Below are 15,547 nucleotides of genomic sequence, written 5' to 3'. Positions count from 1 at the left end.
AAGAGAAGCCAGAGTTATGAATGGATGAAGAGAAGCCAGAGTTATGAATGGATGAAGAGAAGCCAGAGTTATGAATGGATGAAGAGAAGCCAGAGTTATGAAAGGATGAAGAGAAGCCAGAGTTATGAATGGATGAAGAGAAGCCAGAGTTATGAAAGGATGAAGAGAAGCCAGAGTTATGAATGGATGAAGAGAAGCCAGAGTTATGAATGGATGAAGAGAAGCCAGAGTTATGAATGGATGAAGAGAAGCCAGAGTTATGAAAGGATGAAGAGAAGCCAGAGTTATGAAAGGATGAAGAGAAGCCAGAGTTATGAATGGATGAAGAGAAGCCAGAGTTATGAAAGGATGAAGAGAAGCCAGAGTTATGAATGGATGAAGAGAAGCCAGAGTTATGAAAGGATGAAGAGAAGCCAGAGTTATGAATGGATGAAGAGAAGCCAGAGTTATGAAAGGATGAAGGGAAGCCAGAGTTATGAATGGATGAAGAGAAGCCAGAGTTATGAAAGGATGAAGAGAAGCCAGAGTTATGAAAGGATGAAGAGAAGCCAGAGTTATGAAAGGATGAAGAGAAGCCAGAGTTATGAAAGGATGAAGAGAAGCCAGAGTTATGAATGGATGAAGAGAAGCCAGAGTTATGAATAGCCCTCCAGTGTGCTGCTGCTGTTGTTTTCCCAACTGTTACTCTTGTAAAGCGGCCTTGGGTCCCCTGAAAGGCGCTATATAAATTAAAGTTATTATTATTATTATTATTATTAAGCTAGTTGGCGTAGCCTCCCAGAACATGTGCAGAGCTCCAGCTGTTCTTTGTTGTGTTTGTTTTGTTCTTGTTCAGAGGTCACACGTCCTACGTGAGAGCAGAAAACATTACATTTCCCACAATTTAAGCTTCTGCATTTTCCAAATTATTATTCAAACGTATTGTTCGGTTTGTAAGCCTCGTACCGAACGGTTTAATACGAATACGTGTATTGTTACACCATAGAAACACATAAGCGTAGCTGTGGCGCCATCATCAGTCATAAGGTGGTGTTTCAGCTGCAGGACAGCACTGAAGGCCCAGATATGAAACACACGGCCGCCACTGCCAAAACCTCAAAAACTAAACTCTTCACTCTCAACACGTTTGACCATACTATTTTGACACCAACGTTTTGCTTATAGACTTATTAAACATTGATTATTTGATATCATACTTTATTTAATAATAATTTATTTTTATTCTTTATTCTTTATATTCTTTATTCTTTATTTTTTTATTTCTCTGATCTTATAATATAATATAATATATTATATAATTCTATATTATATTCAATTGAATAACTTTATATGTTATGACATGATATTATATTATTTTATATGATTTAATATGATCAGATATAATGTTATATCATATGGTAATTTATTTTATTATATTAAATTATATGACATCATAAACATATACTGTACATACATTACGCTACCGTTTAATAGTTATTAATAGTTATTAGGATCCCAAGGATTCAATAAAAGTGTATTTTTATTGTGTTCATTCAGTTTAAATGTGAATATCTTTAAAAGTGTTTCAACGTTCATGAGGCTACTGCCCCCTGCTGGACTCTAAGCGTCATCACAGCTGTCAGTGGGCGGGGTCTGCTGTGACCAATGAGAGCAGACCATGGAGCGTTACCAAGGAAACGACGCACAGAGCCGTAGCAGGAAGGCAGCGTCCGCTATGCTAACAGGCTAACAGCTAGCTCACGGTTGACTCGCTTAGAGGCTGATCTTAAATATTTAAAACAATCTTCCGTGATAAACGTTTAATCGTGAGGCCCGACGTCACTGTCTGTAGGAACTGATCTGAGATCAGCCTGAGCTCTAAACACTGCGAGTGATTAGCTTAGCACGCTAACCTTCGTGTGTTTGTTGTGAAGCTAATCACCGGGTCGAACACGGGATGGAAGTGAGTTAACGCTCTGACCCGGGTCTGACACGGGTCTGTGGCTCGAGATGCAGTGGAGAGGAGGGCCCGTTAACCCGCGCTAAACACGTGAGTACCCGGGTTAATGCTGCTGTCAATCATCCACACCTGTAGTATAGCCTCGAGCTGTCAATCATCCACACCTGTAGTAGCCTCGAGCTGTCAATCATCCACACCTGTAGTAGCCTCGAGCTGTCCATCATCCACACCTGTAGTAGCCTCGAGCTGTCCATCATCCACACCTGTAGTATAGCCTCAAACTCCATGTGGATATTTAGCAATGTGACTATTAATTAGTTCAGTTTTCATTATGGAGCAATCTGCTGATTCATTTGTTGATGTATTGATGAAATAAATATCTGTATCAGTATGTGTATGAGCTGTACCACCAGGTTAACCTGCAGGTTTTACTCAGTAAGATGACAACATCTCAAAAACTGTTAATCAATTTCATGAATGTCATATAATCTAATATCAGAGAGAAGAAGTGATCAGCTGATGGACATAACATTATTACAATATAAACGATTCTAATAATCAATAAACTTTCTCTGTTTCTCTGTTTCATGGTGGTGCAAAGTAACTAAGTACATTTACTCAAATACTGTACAATCTTTAGCGTAGTTTTTAAATACATTACAAACTCTTTGTAAAAAACACAAAAATGTGTCTGTCTTGTAAACTTACACTTATATGTAATATAGAAAAAATCTTTGTACAAAACATCGCTAATACATTTTGAGACATTTTCCCACAAATTTTTAAGAGTACTGACGAGGCACAGTTATGTTCCAATATTAGATGGAGCAGATATAAGATATCGCGTGATGAAGACCATGCTCTCTGGCTGAAAGCGACCTCTCAGCTGGTTTGATTCTGTGTTTGTTTGCAGGATGGACGCGTGCAGTAGGAACCCGAACCGCACGGCGCCGGTCGCTGACGATGACGGGCTCCGGCAGGCCGACGCGGCGCTCTGCTCCCGGACCAACGGGTGGAGCTGGCCTCCGCACCCCTTCCAGCTGCTGGCCTGGCTGCTCTACGTCTACTTCGCCATCACCGGCTTTGGCGTGTTCGTCCCGCTGCTGCCCCCCCACTGGATCCCTGCAGGCTACATCGTATCCTTTAGACCCGATGGACCCAGTGTTACTTATTGATTATGCTCATTGGTTTATTGGTTGTAGCCTTTAGTATCTTTAGATGATGCTAATATTTCACTGCTGTCAGATGACTACAACTACTACGACTACAACTACTGCTACTACTACTACTACAACTACTGCTACTACTACTACTACTACTATTACTACTACTACGACTACAACTACTACGACTACAACTACTGCTACTACTACGACTACTACTACTACTACAACTACTGCTACTACTACTACTACTACAACTACTACGACTACAACTACTGCTACTACTACGACTACTACTACTACTACAACTACTGCTACTACTACTACTACTACTACTACTACTACTACTGCTAATACAACTACTGCTACTACTACTACTACTACTACTGCTACTACTGCTACTACTACTACTACTACTACTACTACTACTACTGCTACTACTGCTACTACTACTGCTACTACTACTACTGCTACTACTGCCACTACTACAACTACTACTATCGCTGATTCTGGATATGTGTAGATGATGCTAATGTGACTTGAATGAGCTTCCCTATCGGTCCACTGATCATCCTGCGTTTTGTTGTGGTCCTGATGCTGAGCCTCAGTGTACTGGAGTCACCTTCGTGTGTCACCTGTGCGTCCACCTGATGGCTGTGTCCGTGGACCCGGCCGACCACAACGTCAGAACCAAGAGCGACAGAGGTCCGGTGCCAGAGTTCGACCGCTCAAAACACGCCCACGTCATCGAGAACTGCCACTGCTACCTCTGCCAGGTGGACGTGTGAGTCGACTCTAGAATGTTTAGATGAATTAACATCAGTAATAACAGACACTTAAAAAGCTCCATTCAAAAAGCATCGTTCATCAGCAGATGGCATTTGAATGAAGATGTCACATGACCCAGAAACCTAAAATGTTTTAATGAAACATATATCTATGTAGATATGTAGGAGCCTGTGTGTCCTCCAGAGAGTTGGACAGACGTCATCCAGGTTGTCTCTGAAGGCAGTCTGTAGTAATATTGAGACAGTAGGGGGGTACTGGCCCTTTAAGAAGTGTTGGGTATCTCCATGTTTAATGCAGCTCACTTCCTCAGTGTAAATAATGAAAGTACTCACTGAGGTCTGATGTGAGTCACTGTGATGGATCTGATCCTGAGTTGCAGTTAGAAACCAGGTCAGTGGTCTGGTTTCTCCCAAGAGGTCCTGGAGGAACTGGGTCACATGTAGACCTGCAGTCTAACAGCTGTTACTACTACTAGTACTGCTGCTGCTGCTGTCAGACTACTATTACTACAGTCAGACTATTACTACAGTCAGACTACTACTACTACTACAGTCAGACTACTACTATTACAGTTAGACTGCTACTACTACTACAGTCAGAATACTACTACTACAGTCAGAATACTACTACTACAGCCAGACTACTACTACTACGACTACAGCCAGAATACTACTACTACAGTCAGACTACTACTACAGTCAGACTAATACTACTACTACAGTCAGACTACTACTACTACAGTCGGACTACTACTACTACTACTACAGTCAGAATACTACTATTACAGTTAGACTGCTACTACTACTACTACAGTCAGAATACTACTACTACTACAGTCAGACTACTACTACAGTCAGACTAATACTACTACAGTCAGACTACTACTACAGTCAGACTACTACTACTATAGTCAGACTACTACTACTACTACAGTCAGACTAATACTACTACTACAGTCAGACTAATACTACTACTACAGTCAGACTAATACTACTACAGTCTGACTACTACTACTACAGTCAGACTAATACTACTACAGTCAGACTACTACTACTACTACAGTTAGATGACTACTACTACTACAGTCGGACTACTACTACTACGACAGTCAGACTACTACTACTACAGTCAGACTAGTACTACTACTACAGTCAGAATACTACTACTACAGTCAGAATACTACTACAGTCAGACTAGTACTACTACTACTGTCAGAATACTACTTCTACAGTCAGACTAGTACTACTACTACTGTCAGAATACTACTTCTACAGTCAGACTACTACTACTACAGTCAGACTACTATTACTACTACAGTCGGACTACTACTACTACTACTACAGTCAGAATACTACTACTACTACAGTCAGAATACTACTACTACAGTCATACTACTACTACTACAGTTAAACTACTAGTCAGACTACTACTACTACTACTACAGTCAGAATACTACTACTACAGTTAGACTACTACTACTAGTACAGTCAGACTACTACTACTACTACAGTCAGACTACTATTACTACAGTCACACTACTACGACTACAGTCAGACTCCTACTACTACAGTTAAACTACTAGTCAGACTACTACTACTACAGTCAGAATACTACTACTACAGTTAGACTACTACTACTAGTACAGTCTGACTACTACTACTACTATAGTCAGAATACTACTACTACATTCAGACTACTACTACAGTCAGACTAGTACTACTACTACTGTCAGAATACTACTTCTACAGTCAGACTACTACTACTACAGTCAGACTACTATTACTACTACAGTCGGACTACTACTACTACTACAGTCGGACTACTACTGCTACTACAGTCAGACTACTACTACTACTACTACTACAGTCAGAATACTCCTACTACTACAGTCAGACTACTACTACAGTCAGACTACTACAGTCAGACTACTACTACAGTCAGAATACTACTACTACAGTCAGACTACTACTACTACAGTCAGACTACTATTACTACAGTCACACTACTACGACTACAGTCAGACTCCTACTACTACAGTTAAACTACTAGTCAGACTACTACTACTACAGTCAGAATACTACTACTACAGTTAGACTACTACTACTAGTACAGTCGGACTACTACTACTACTACAGTCAGAATACTACTACTACAGTCAGACTACTACTACAGTCAGACTAGTACTACTACTACTGTCAGAATACTACTTCTACAGTCAGACTACTACTACTACAGTCAGACTACTATTACTACTACAGTCAGACTACTACTACTACTACAGTCGGACTACTACTGCTACTACAGTCAGACTACTACTACTACTACTACTACAGTCAGAATACTACTACTACTACAGTCAGACTACTACAGTCAGACTACTACTACAGTCAGACTACTACAGTCAGACTACTACTACTACAGTCAGACTACTATTACTACAGTCACACTACTACGACTACAGTCAGACTCCTACTACTACAGTTAAACTACTAGTCAGACTACTACTACTACTACAGTCAGAATACTACTACTACAGTTAGACTACTACTAGTAGTACAGTCGGACTACTACTACTACTACAGTCGGACTAGTACTACTACTAAAGTCAGACTAGTACTACTACTACAGTCAGAATACTACTACAGTCAGACTAGTACTGCTACTACAGTCAGACTACTACTACAGTCAAACTACTACTACTACAGTTGGACGACTGCTACTTTTTAATCCTCTGATATATTGAACCGGAGGGCGTCTCTGGTGTGGTTTCAGGGGTCCCAAGTCGAAGCACTGCAGCGCCTGTAACAAGTGTGTTTCTAACTTCGACCATCACTGTCGCTGGCTCAACAACTGTGTGGGCAGCAGGAACTACAGGTACGTCTGAGTCTGACGTCAACAAATAACACAACTTCTCCTTCACAACATCAGGCTCGTCTCTCTCTTGGTAATGTAAAGGAAATACAAATACTTGGACTTTCCACCATGATGGTAATACAAAAAATAGAACGTTTAGTGTGCACATCTGTATTTTAATGCTATTTAAAATCATTGTGTCCTTTTATTAAATATCTGACTACAACTACAAAGATGGATGTCAGCTCCAGCTGATCATAACCCACAAACTTGTAAATACACAAGACATATGTTGTTCTGCCCCCACATTTCTGTGTTGTAGAATGTCATTGCCTTTTCATGCTCGCATTTGTCCTTCTTCTCTTGCCGTAGTTAGTACCTCGTTGTTTTGGTATTCTTATGAATACTACTAATGTTTCACCTCTTCTGTTTGGTAACCTTGAGAGACCTTAGTCTGTGAGTATTTCGTCATGAAGCATGAGAAGAAATATTATATTATATTCTATTTGCTCTGTTAATATAGTATTTGCGTTGTATTAAATGCTAATCGCGATTAGCATTTCTCCATTGACGGCAATGTTAATATTAGCTTAGAAGCTAGCTAGTCGAACATTCTTTCATGTTGGCTATATGCTGGATTGTTGTTATGTATTCATGTATGTGTATATGGACAGTTTGTAAGGCCATATTTCATATTGTGTTTCCACAGTTTTACAAAAGTAAGAACTTCTAACTAAAGCCCTGAAACTCTTCAACGGATGCCTGGGTCTTTATTGAAAGGATCTACTGTTAGCTATCTGTTAAGCTTTCCTGCACAAAGCAAGAGCAGAATATATGTATTCAGTAGTACTGTGTGTACTCAACAGTACTGTATGTACACAGCAGTGTCATGTGTACTGAGCAGAATTGTTTGTACTCAGCAGTAATGTGTGTGTTCTCTGCAGTACTGTGTGTACTCAGCAGTACTGTGTGTACTCTGCAGTACTGTGTGTGTTTAGCAGTACTGTGTGTACTCTGCAGTACTGTGTGTTCTCTGCAGTACTGTGTGTACTCAGCAGTACTGTGTGTACTCTGCAGTACTGTGTGTACTCTGCAGTACTGTGTGTACTCAGCAGTAATGTGTGTGTTTAGCAGTACTGTGTGTTCTCTGCAGTACTGTGTGTTCTCTGCAGTACTGTGTGTACTCAGCAGTACTGTGTGCATTTAGCAGTACTGTGTGTACTCAGCAGTACTGTGTGTACTCAGCAGTACTGTCTGCATTTAGCAGTACTGTGTGTACTCTGCAGTACTGTGTGTACTCAGCAGTACTGTGTGTACTCTGCAGTACTGTGTGTACTCAGCAGTACTGTGTGTACTCTGCAGTACTGTCTGCATTTAGGAGTACTGTGTGTACTCAGCAGTACTGTGTGTACTCAGCAGTACTGTCTGCATTTAGGAGTACTGTGTGTACTCAGCAGTACTGTGTGTACTCAGCAGTACTGTGTGTACTCTGCAGTACTGTCTGCATTTAGGAGTACTGTGTGTACTCAGCAGTACTGTGTGTACTCAGCAGTACTGTCTGCATTTAGGAGTACTGTGTGTACTCAGCAGTACTGTGTGTACTCAACAGTACTGTCTGGATTTAGGAGTATTGTGTGTACTCAGCAGTACTGTGTGTACTCAGCAGTACTGTCTGCATTTAGGAGTACTGTGTGTACTCAGTAGTACTGTGTGTACTCAGCAGTACTGTCTGCATTTAGGAGTACTGTGTGTACTCTGCAGTACTGTGTGTACTCTGCAGTACTGTGTTCTGTGTGTCTCCTGCAGGTTGTTCCTCCACAGTGTGGTCTCGGCTCTGTTGGGGGTCTCTCTGGTTCTGGTCGTTGCCTTCTACGTCTTCATTGAGTTCTTTCTGGACCCGTCTAAACTCCGCTCTGACAAACACTTCCTGGGTAAGACCTGACCCCTGACCCCTGACCTCTGACCCAGCATCAGATCGATCTGGTTCATCGTGATCACAATGAATATCCAGACAATCCTCAAAATATGCTTAAAACACACCGGAACCAATTCACTTTACATCTTGTTAGAACTTTTATAAAGTTCTGCTGCATTTTGAACAATAATAATAATAATAACAACAAGACATTATAATAATAAATGACAATAATAATACAAATTAACAATAATAATAGCAAAAATATTTATTATTTAACAATAGCAACATTGTGAGTCTGTTCTTTCTTCCATGATAATTCCTGTATTTTTTAAATCAGGCTCCTGTTTTTCATTATGATGATAGAAATTCATCCCGTGTGTGTGTGAGTGAGTGTGTGTGCGTGTCTTTGTGTGTGTGTGTGTGTGTGTGTGTGTGTGTCTTTGTGTGTGTGCGTGTGAGTGAGTGTGTGTGCGTGTCTTTGTGTGTGTGTGTGTGTGTGTGTGTGAGTGAGTGTGTGTGCGTGTCTTTGTGTGTGTGTGTGTGTGTCTTTGTGTGTGTGTGTCTTTGTGTGTGTGTGTGTCTTTGTGAATGTGTGTGTGTGTGTGTGTGTGTGTGTGTCTTTGTGTATGTGTGTGTGATTGTGTGTGTGTGTGTGTGTGTCTTTGTGTATGTATGTGTGTGTGTGTGTGTCTTTGTGTATGTGTGTGTCTTTGTGTGTGTGTGTGTGTGTCTTTGTGTGTGTGTGTGTGTGTGTGTGTGTGTCTTTGTGTGGGTGTGTGCGTGTGAGTGAGTGTGTGCGTGTCTTTGTGTGTGTGTGTGTGAGTGTGTGTGCGTGTCTTTGTGTGTGTGTGTCTTTGTGTGTGTGTGTGTGTGTGTCTTTGTGTGTGTGTGTGTGTGTGTGTTTGTGTGTCTTTGTGTGTCTTTGTGTGTGTGTGTGTGTGTCTTTGTGTGTGTGTGTCTTTGTGTCTTTGTCTTTGTGTGTGTGTGTGTGTGTGTGTGTAGGGAGGAACGAGACAGCCGTGTGGTTTCTCTTCCTGCCGGCGGCTCCGGTCCGGTCGGCTGCAGCAGTGATTCCCGGTCTTGCTGCCGTCACCGTCGCTCTGGGTCTGCTGTCGTCCGTGCTGCTCTGCCACCTGCTCTGCTTCCACCTCTACCTGAGTAAGACACCACAGACACACACCTGTCTGTCTGTCTGTGTGGCGGTGACATCATCACTGTGTGTGTGTTACAGTGTGGAACCGACTCAGCACCTTTGAATACATCGTGCGTCAGCGTCACCGTCAGGACGGCAGAGACTCCAGGAAACCAGGATCAGTGAAGGAGCCGGCGGCTCCACCGTCGCTCCACCTCATCAAGGTAACTGAGGCTCCGCCGGCAGCCATGTTGGCTCTGATGTGACCCGACACACCGACTCTCACACACACAAAACTAACTGGTGTAAATATGAAAACCTGCAGCAGCTGTTCCCCTCTCTGACTGTAGGGGGCGACATCAACACAGGATGAACTTTTACATCCTTTTCTAAATGTAACTCCTCATTCAGGACATTGTAACCATGGTGACATGGCAGGATATTATGGTCTAGTAGAGTATTGATTAGTCATGTGACTATAAAGTACACAAAACTACATAATCGTCAATCGTTGCCTTAAAAAAAGAGACTTATTCAGGGTTTCACATTAAAAAAGCTCGGCTACTAGATTGATAGACAAACTTATCAGAAATGAGAAAATGTGTCCATAAATAATAAATAACAGAAACAGAAAACGTTACTGTCTAGAGTGATTATTTTCATAGAAACACACTATTTAAATGATAACGGAGGAAGGAGGAAGGAAGGAAGGAAGGAAGGAAGGAGGAAGGAAAGAAAGAAGGAGGGGGGAAGGAAGGAGGAAGGAAGGAAGGAAAGAAAGAAAGAAGGAGGACGTTATAATTTACCTTCAGCAGTACTCATTTTCATAATGTAACTGAAGTGAACCTCCTTGTTAGCTTCGTTATTAGCATGACTGTGCAGCTGAAATACAAAAACACACAATAACTCTTAATTACAGGAAATATGTGTTCTGGTCTGACCCCCCTCAGGACGTGAACTACTCGGGGACTCTGGGCTACACCAACCCTCAGCTGGACGTGGAGGAACCGAACACTGTGTCTGTGCACGGGGAGGCAGAGTGAGTGCTTCTGCTTCTGGTTCTGGTCCTGGTTCTGGTTCTGGTCCTGTCGACACGCCTCGCTGCCATTGATCCCGATGCCTTTTTAGTAAACACTTCATTTCATAACACAATAGATAGCCATGGAAAGACCAAAAAACTAAGTGTGCAAAAGGAGAATTCTTTTGCCCGTGACCTCCGGGAAGCAAACAAAGTGTGTGTGTATTGTGTGTATTGTGTATTGTGTGTGTGTGTGTATTGTGTGTATTGTGTGTGTGTGTGTATTGTGTGTATTGTGTGCGTGTGTGTGTGTGTATTGTGTGTGTGTGTGTATTGTGTATGTCTGTGTGTGTGTGTGTGTGTGTGTGTATTGTGTCTGTCTGTGTGTGTGTGTATTGTGTGTGTGTGTGTTTGCCTTCATAAATAACTCCACTCTCTGAACCTTCGTCTGTTGGGAGTGACTTTATTTACACTGCAGCTCTCAGAGCGCTGAGTCCAGCAGGAGAGAGAAAGAGATGAACCTGTGCTGTGATTGGCTGGTACTACTGTGCTGTGATTGGCTGGTACTACTGTGCTGTGATTGGCTGGTACTACTGTGCTGTGATTGTAGTCGGGGTGTTGTACTTGTACCAAAATGTAGGCTTATTAAAAAATAAATAAAATCATCAGGGATTTGTACTAAAAACAAACATATTCTAAATGTCATCTTTTGACTTAGTTATTGTCATATTTAGTGATTGTTTACATAAAAAAACACAATTCTAATGTTAAGAAATTAAAGATTGTATTTTTATTTAAATATCTGCTTTTGTTAAATTACCATTATGTCACATTATTTATTCACTTTAGAGCTCCAACGATTAATCGATCAACAGGAAAATAATTGTCTTAGTAACACCTGTGTGTGTGTGTGTGTGTGTGTGTGTGTGTGTGTGTGTGTGTGTGTGTGTGTGTCAGGTTCCTGTCCAATGGCAGAGTGAGGACCGTGTCCAGTCCTGTCATGGAGGAAGAAGCTCCGCCCACAATGTCTACTGAGCTGAAAGCAGCAGAACACACACACCGACGCACACAGGTAAACACACACACACACACACACACACACAGAGGTAAACACACGCACACACACAGAGAAGAGATGGGGTGTGTGTTGTAATTAGTGTGAAGAGTTAATGTGTTTGTGTCCTTCTGGTTCTCTTCTTCGTCTATGACGTCACTCATGTGTCAATCATCGGTGTGACGTCGCACATGAATGCTGTCTCCTGATTGCCAGTGAGAGTGTGTCTTTGTGCTTTTCACAGAAAAAGAAGAAGGTCCGTAAAGTTCCAGTAGAGGTCACCACAAGGCGTGGCCCGGGTTCAGCCCCGCCCCCCGGTACACACACACACACACACGTCTGTCTTTCTAACCCTTTGAGGACCGTCACTCATGTAATGCCTTCCTGTGACCTGAAACAACAAGGTCTCTGTTTTCAGCAGAAACACACATTTACACAAGTTTACACACATTTACACATTTACAATGACCAGTGTAATGACCAGTGTAATAACCAGTATAATGACCAGTGTAATGACCAGTGTAATGACCAGTGTAATGACCTTAATAATAACCAGTGTAATGACCAGTGTAATGACCAGTGTAATGACCTTAATAATAACCAGTGTAATGACCAGTGTAATGACCAGTGTAATGACCTTAATAATAACCAGTGTAATGACCAGTGTAATGACCAGTGTAATAACCAGTGTAATGACCAGTGTAATGACCAGTGTAATGACCTTAATAATAACCAGTGTAATAACCAGTGTAATGACCAGTGTAATGACCTTAATAATAACCAGTGTAATGACCCGTGTAATAACCAGTGTAATGACCAGTGTAATGACCTTAATAATGACCAGTGTAATGACCCGTGTAATGACCCGTGTAATGACCAGTGTAATGACCCGTGTAATGACCCGTGTAATGACCCGTGTAATGACCCGTGTAATGACCTTAATAATAACCAGTGTAATGACCCGTGTAATAACCAGTGTAATGACCTTAATAATAACCAGTGTAATGACCCGTGTAATAACCAGTGTAATGACCAGTGTAATGACCTTAATAATAACCCGTGTAATGACCAGTGTAATGACCAGTGTAATGACCCGTGTAATGACCCGTGTAATGACCAGTGTAATGACCAGTGTAATGACTCGTGTAATGACCCGTGTAATGACCCGTGTAATGACCTTAATAATAACCAGTGTAATGACCCGTGTAATAACCAGTGTAATGACCCGTGTAATGACCCGTGTAATGACCCGTGTAATGACCCGTGTAATGACCAGTGTAATGACCAGTGTAATGACCAGTGTAATGACCAGTGTAATGACCAGTGTAATGACCAGTATAATGACCAGTATAATGACCAGTATAATAACCAATATAATGACCCGTGTAATGACCAGTGTAATGACCAGTGTAATGACCAGTGTAATGACCAGTGTAATGACCAGTGTAATGACCAGTATGATGACCAAACGTTGGTTCATAATTGGACATTTGTTGCTGTGTTTTCCTCCCATTAGAGCCCATCATTGTGTCCTCTGTGTCTCTGGGTACCCGGCTTCCTTTCCCAGCATTCCCTCTGAGGGCCTCCCTGGCCCCGGTCCCGGGCCCCGTCCAGGCCGCCGCCCCTCCTGCTGAGTACCACTCGGACTCTGCGGAGTCTCTGGAGGAGATCCCCGTGGCGTTGGCCAAACTGGGCTCTTCGTCCTCCGCTGCCGGAGACGCTTCCTCGTCTTCACACAGAGTCGTCCCAGCGTTCCCACTCCCGTCCCCCCAGCCCAGGACTAAGAGGAAGGCCGCCTCCTCCTCTTCCTCCTTCCTCGGTAATAAGAGCACCGTGGAGCTGAGGTTTGAGATGGCCTCCACCCAGCCGCCCGTGGTGTTCGTCAGCCGGGCCAGCGGAGAGGCCTCCGAGCCCTGGGAGGAAGGCCTCAGTCTGGGCAGGAGGCTGCTGACCAGCTCCAGACCGCTGGGATCGAGACCCGGGTCCAGGTCTGGGTCCAGACCGGCGTCTCGGGCGTCACTGGGCTCAGGTGCAACATCCTGGATGGAGCTGTGACCCGGAACAATCTAATCCCACTCTCTTTTTTCTCTCTTTTTTTGTAGCCACGCACAACGATCTTTATTTAATTTCAGGACTTGTTTTTGTGTCTCTTGACTATTTATTGTTTTTGTTTTACGATGACTTTTTAATTCTGAATGCCAAAGCTGAGGTCATGTTTGTGCACAATCTTTATAAATGAAGTTACTGAACCTCGAAAACCTTAACTTTGTACGTCACTGAGAGGCTGTTCAGTGTGTTTGTATCTCGTTATGGTACTACCCCCCCCCCCCCCCCCCCCCCCCTGAGACGCCATCACTCCCAGTTGTTTTTACTGTGTCCCAGTTTGTCTCCATGGTAACCCAGGGACGACATCACTTCCTGTCCAGCACTAACAACCCGAAACACGCCGCTAAAGTACAGTAATGCTAATGCTAACGCTATCACACTCCTGACATGATGGCCGATGGATCATGGTCATTTAAAGTTCATACTAAAACACATAAATGAACCATCACAGTACAGTACATTATTAAAACTCACTATTATAAAATATTACACAGTTTATCTGATATTTTCATGTTAAAAAAGCTCTTTTTTTCACAGCAAGTTTGTGACACTTTGCGACACTTTGCTACACTTTTTTCCACTTTTCAGCCAATCATGTGCCACCAGCCCCTCTAGTGATGTCATTGTTGTGTCTCATAAAGACTGGCAGCAGCCTTATGCTAAACTAAGATAAGCTAAGCTAATCTTGTCTCTCAGCATTGATCTGCTCCTGAGTTCAGCAGTTTGTGTTCACAAACAGGATGTTTGTTGATCTTTTACAGCCGTCAGCTGATTTTACCTGTTTAACAATGAATGACAGAAAACTGATCACTTAAAAAACCGAAAACTTTTATATCCAAATATGTGTGTGTGTGTGTGTGTGTGTGTGTGTTGTTGCATGTCACCGTCCCTCCACGATGAGAGGAGTTGCTTCGGCAACGAGCCCCGACAACATCAAAACAATGTTGATCAAAAAGGAGCGGCAATGAGAAGTATGTCTCTCACACACACACACACACACACACACAGGTCTTTGTGTGTTCACTTCACCAACACTCTTGTTCTGGTTTCCATTGAACAGTTTGATCTGTAACCTGATGCTGCAGTGTGCAGGTAAACATGCCGTGGTGTCGACCTGTCAATCAGCGTGTAGCCCCGCCCTAAAGCATCCCCTGCTTTATGGTCTGTGTGACTCTAAATGGACCATAATGTACTAAATGAACATCATGCTGTATTGAAGAAGACTTGAAACTAGAGATTGAGACATAAACTCATGTTTACAATGTTTACTGAGGTAATAAATCAAGAGAGAAGTAGAGTCATTTTCTATAGACTTCTATACAACCAGAGGAGTCGCCCCCTGGTGGACACTAGAGAGAATGCAGCTTTAACACATGAAGCTTTGGATTTACTTTAAAGACCCGGAGGTTGTCTCCTGCCAATCACTGAGCTCCTCTACCTGCTTCACACTGACCAACCATTAACCAGCTGCAGGGGGGCGTGGCGGCCTGTCAGCTGCAGAGATTCCCATGAAGTGTCCCAGTTGTTGTTTAAAGGTTTTTCTGAACCGGGTCCTTCCCCCTGTTAAAAATTAAC

The 15,547-nt window shown here is 42.5% G+C and overlaps 1 protein-coding gene across 1 annotated transcript; it reads left to right on the top strand.

Annotated features, from left to right (window-relative positions):
- The first annotated feature begins 1,746 nt into the window (after nt 1–1,746).
- Nucleotides 1,747–13,992, top strand: zdhhc1 (zDHHC palmitoyltransferase 1). The gene is made up of 11 exons (XM_079285696.1): nt 1,747–2,029; nt 2,853–3,075; nt 3,711–3,886; nt 6,664–6,765; nt 8,551–8,675; nt 9,665–9,820; nt 9,894–10,018; nt 10,745–10,833; nt 11,770–11,884; nt 12,111–12,183; nt 13,383–13,992. The coding sequence occupies exons 2-11, from the start codon at nt 2,854–2,856 to the stop codon at nt 13,919–13,921; spliced, it is 1,722 nt and encodes a 573-aa protein (XP_079141822.1). The 5' UTR covers nt 1,747–2,029; nt 2,853; the 3' UTR covers nt 13,922–13,992.
- The last annotated feature ends 1,555 nt before the right edge of the window (nt 13,993–15,547 follow it).

This window comes from Melanostigma gelatinosum (assembly GCF_949748355.1).
Source record: "Melanostigma gelatinosum genome assembly, chromosome: 2".
Classification (NCBI taxonomy): domain Eukaryota; kingdom Metazoa; phylum Chordata; class Actinopteri; order Perciformes; family Zoarcidae; genus Melanostigma; species Melanostigma gelatinosum.
Note: the sequence above shows the minus strand (reverse complement) of the source record. Positions and strands in the feature narration are given on the sequence as shown.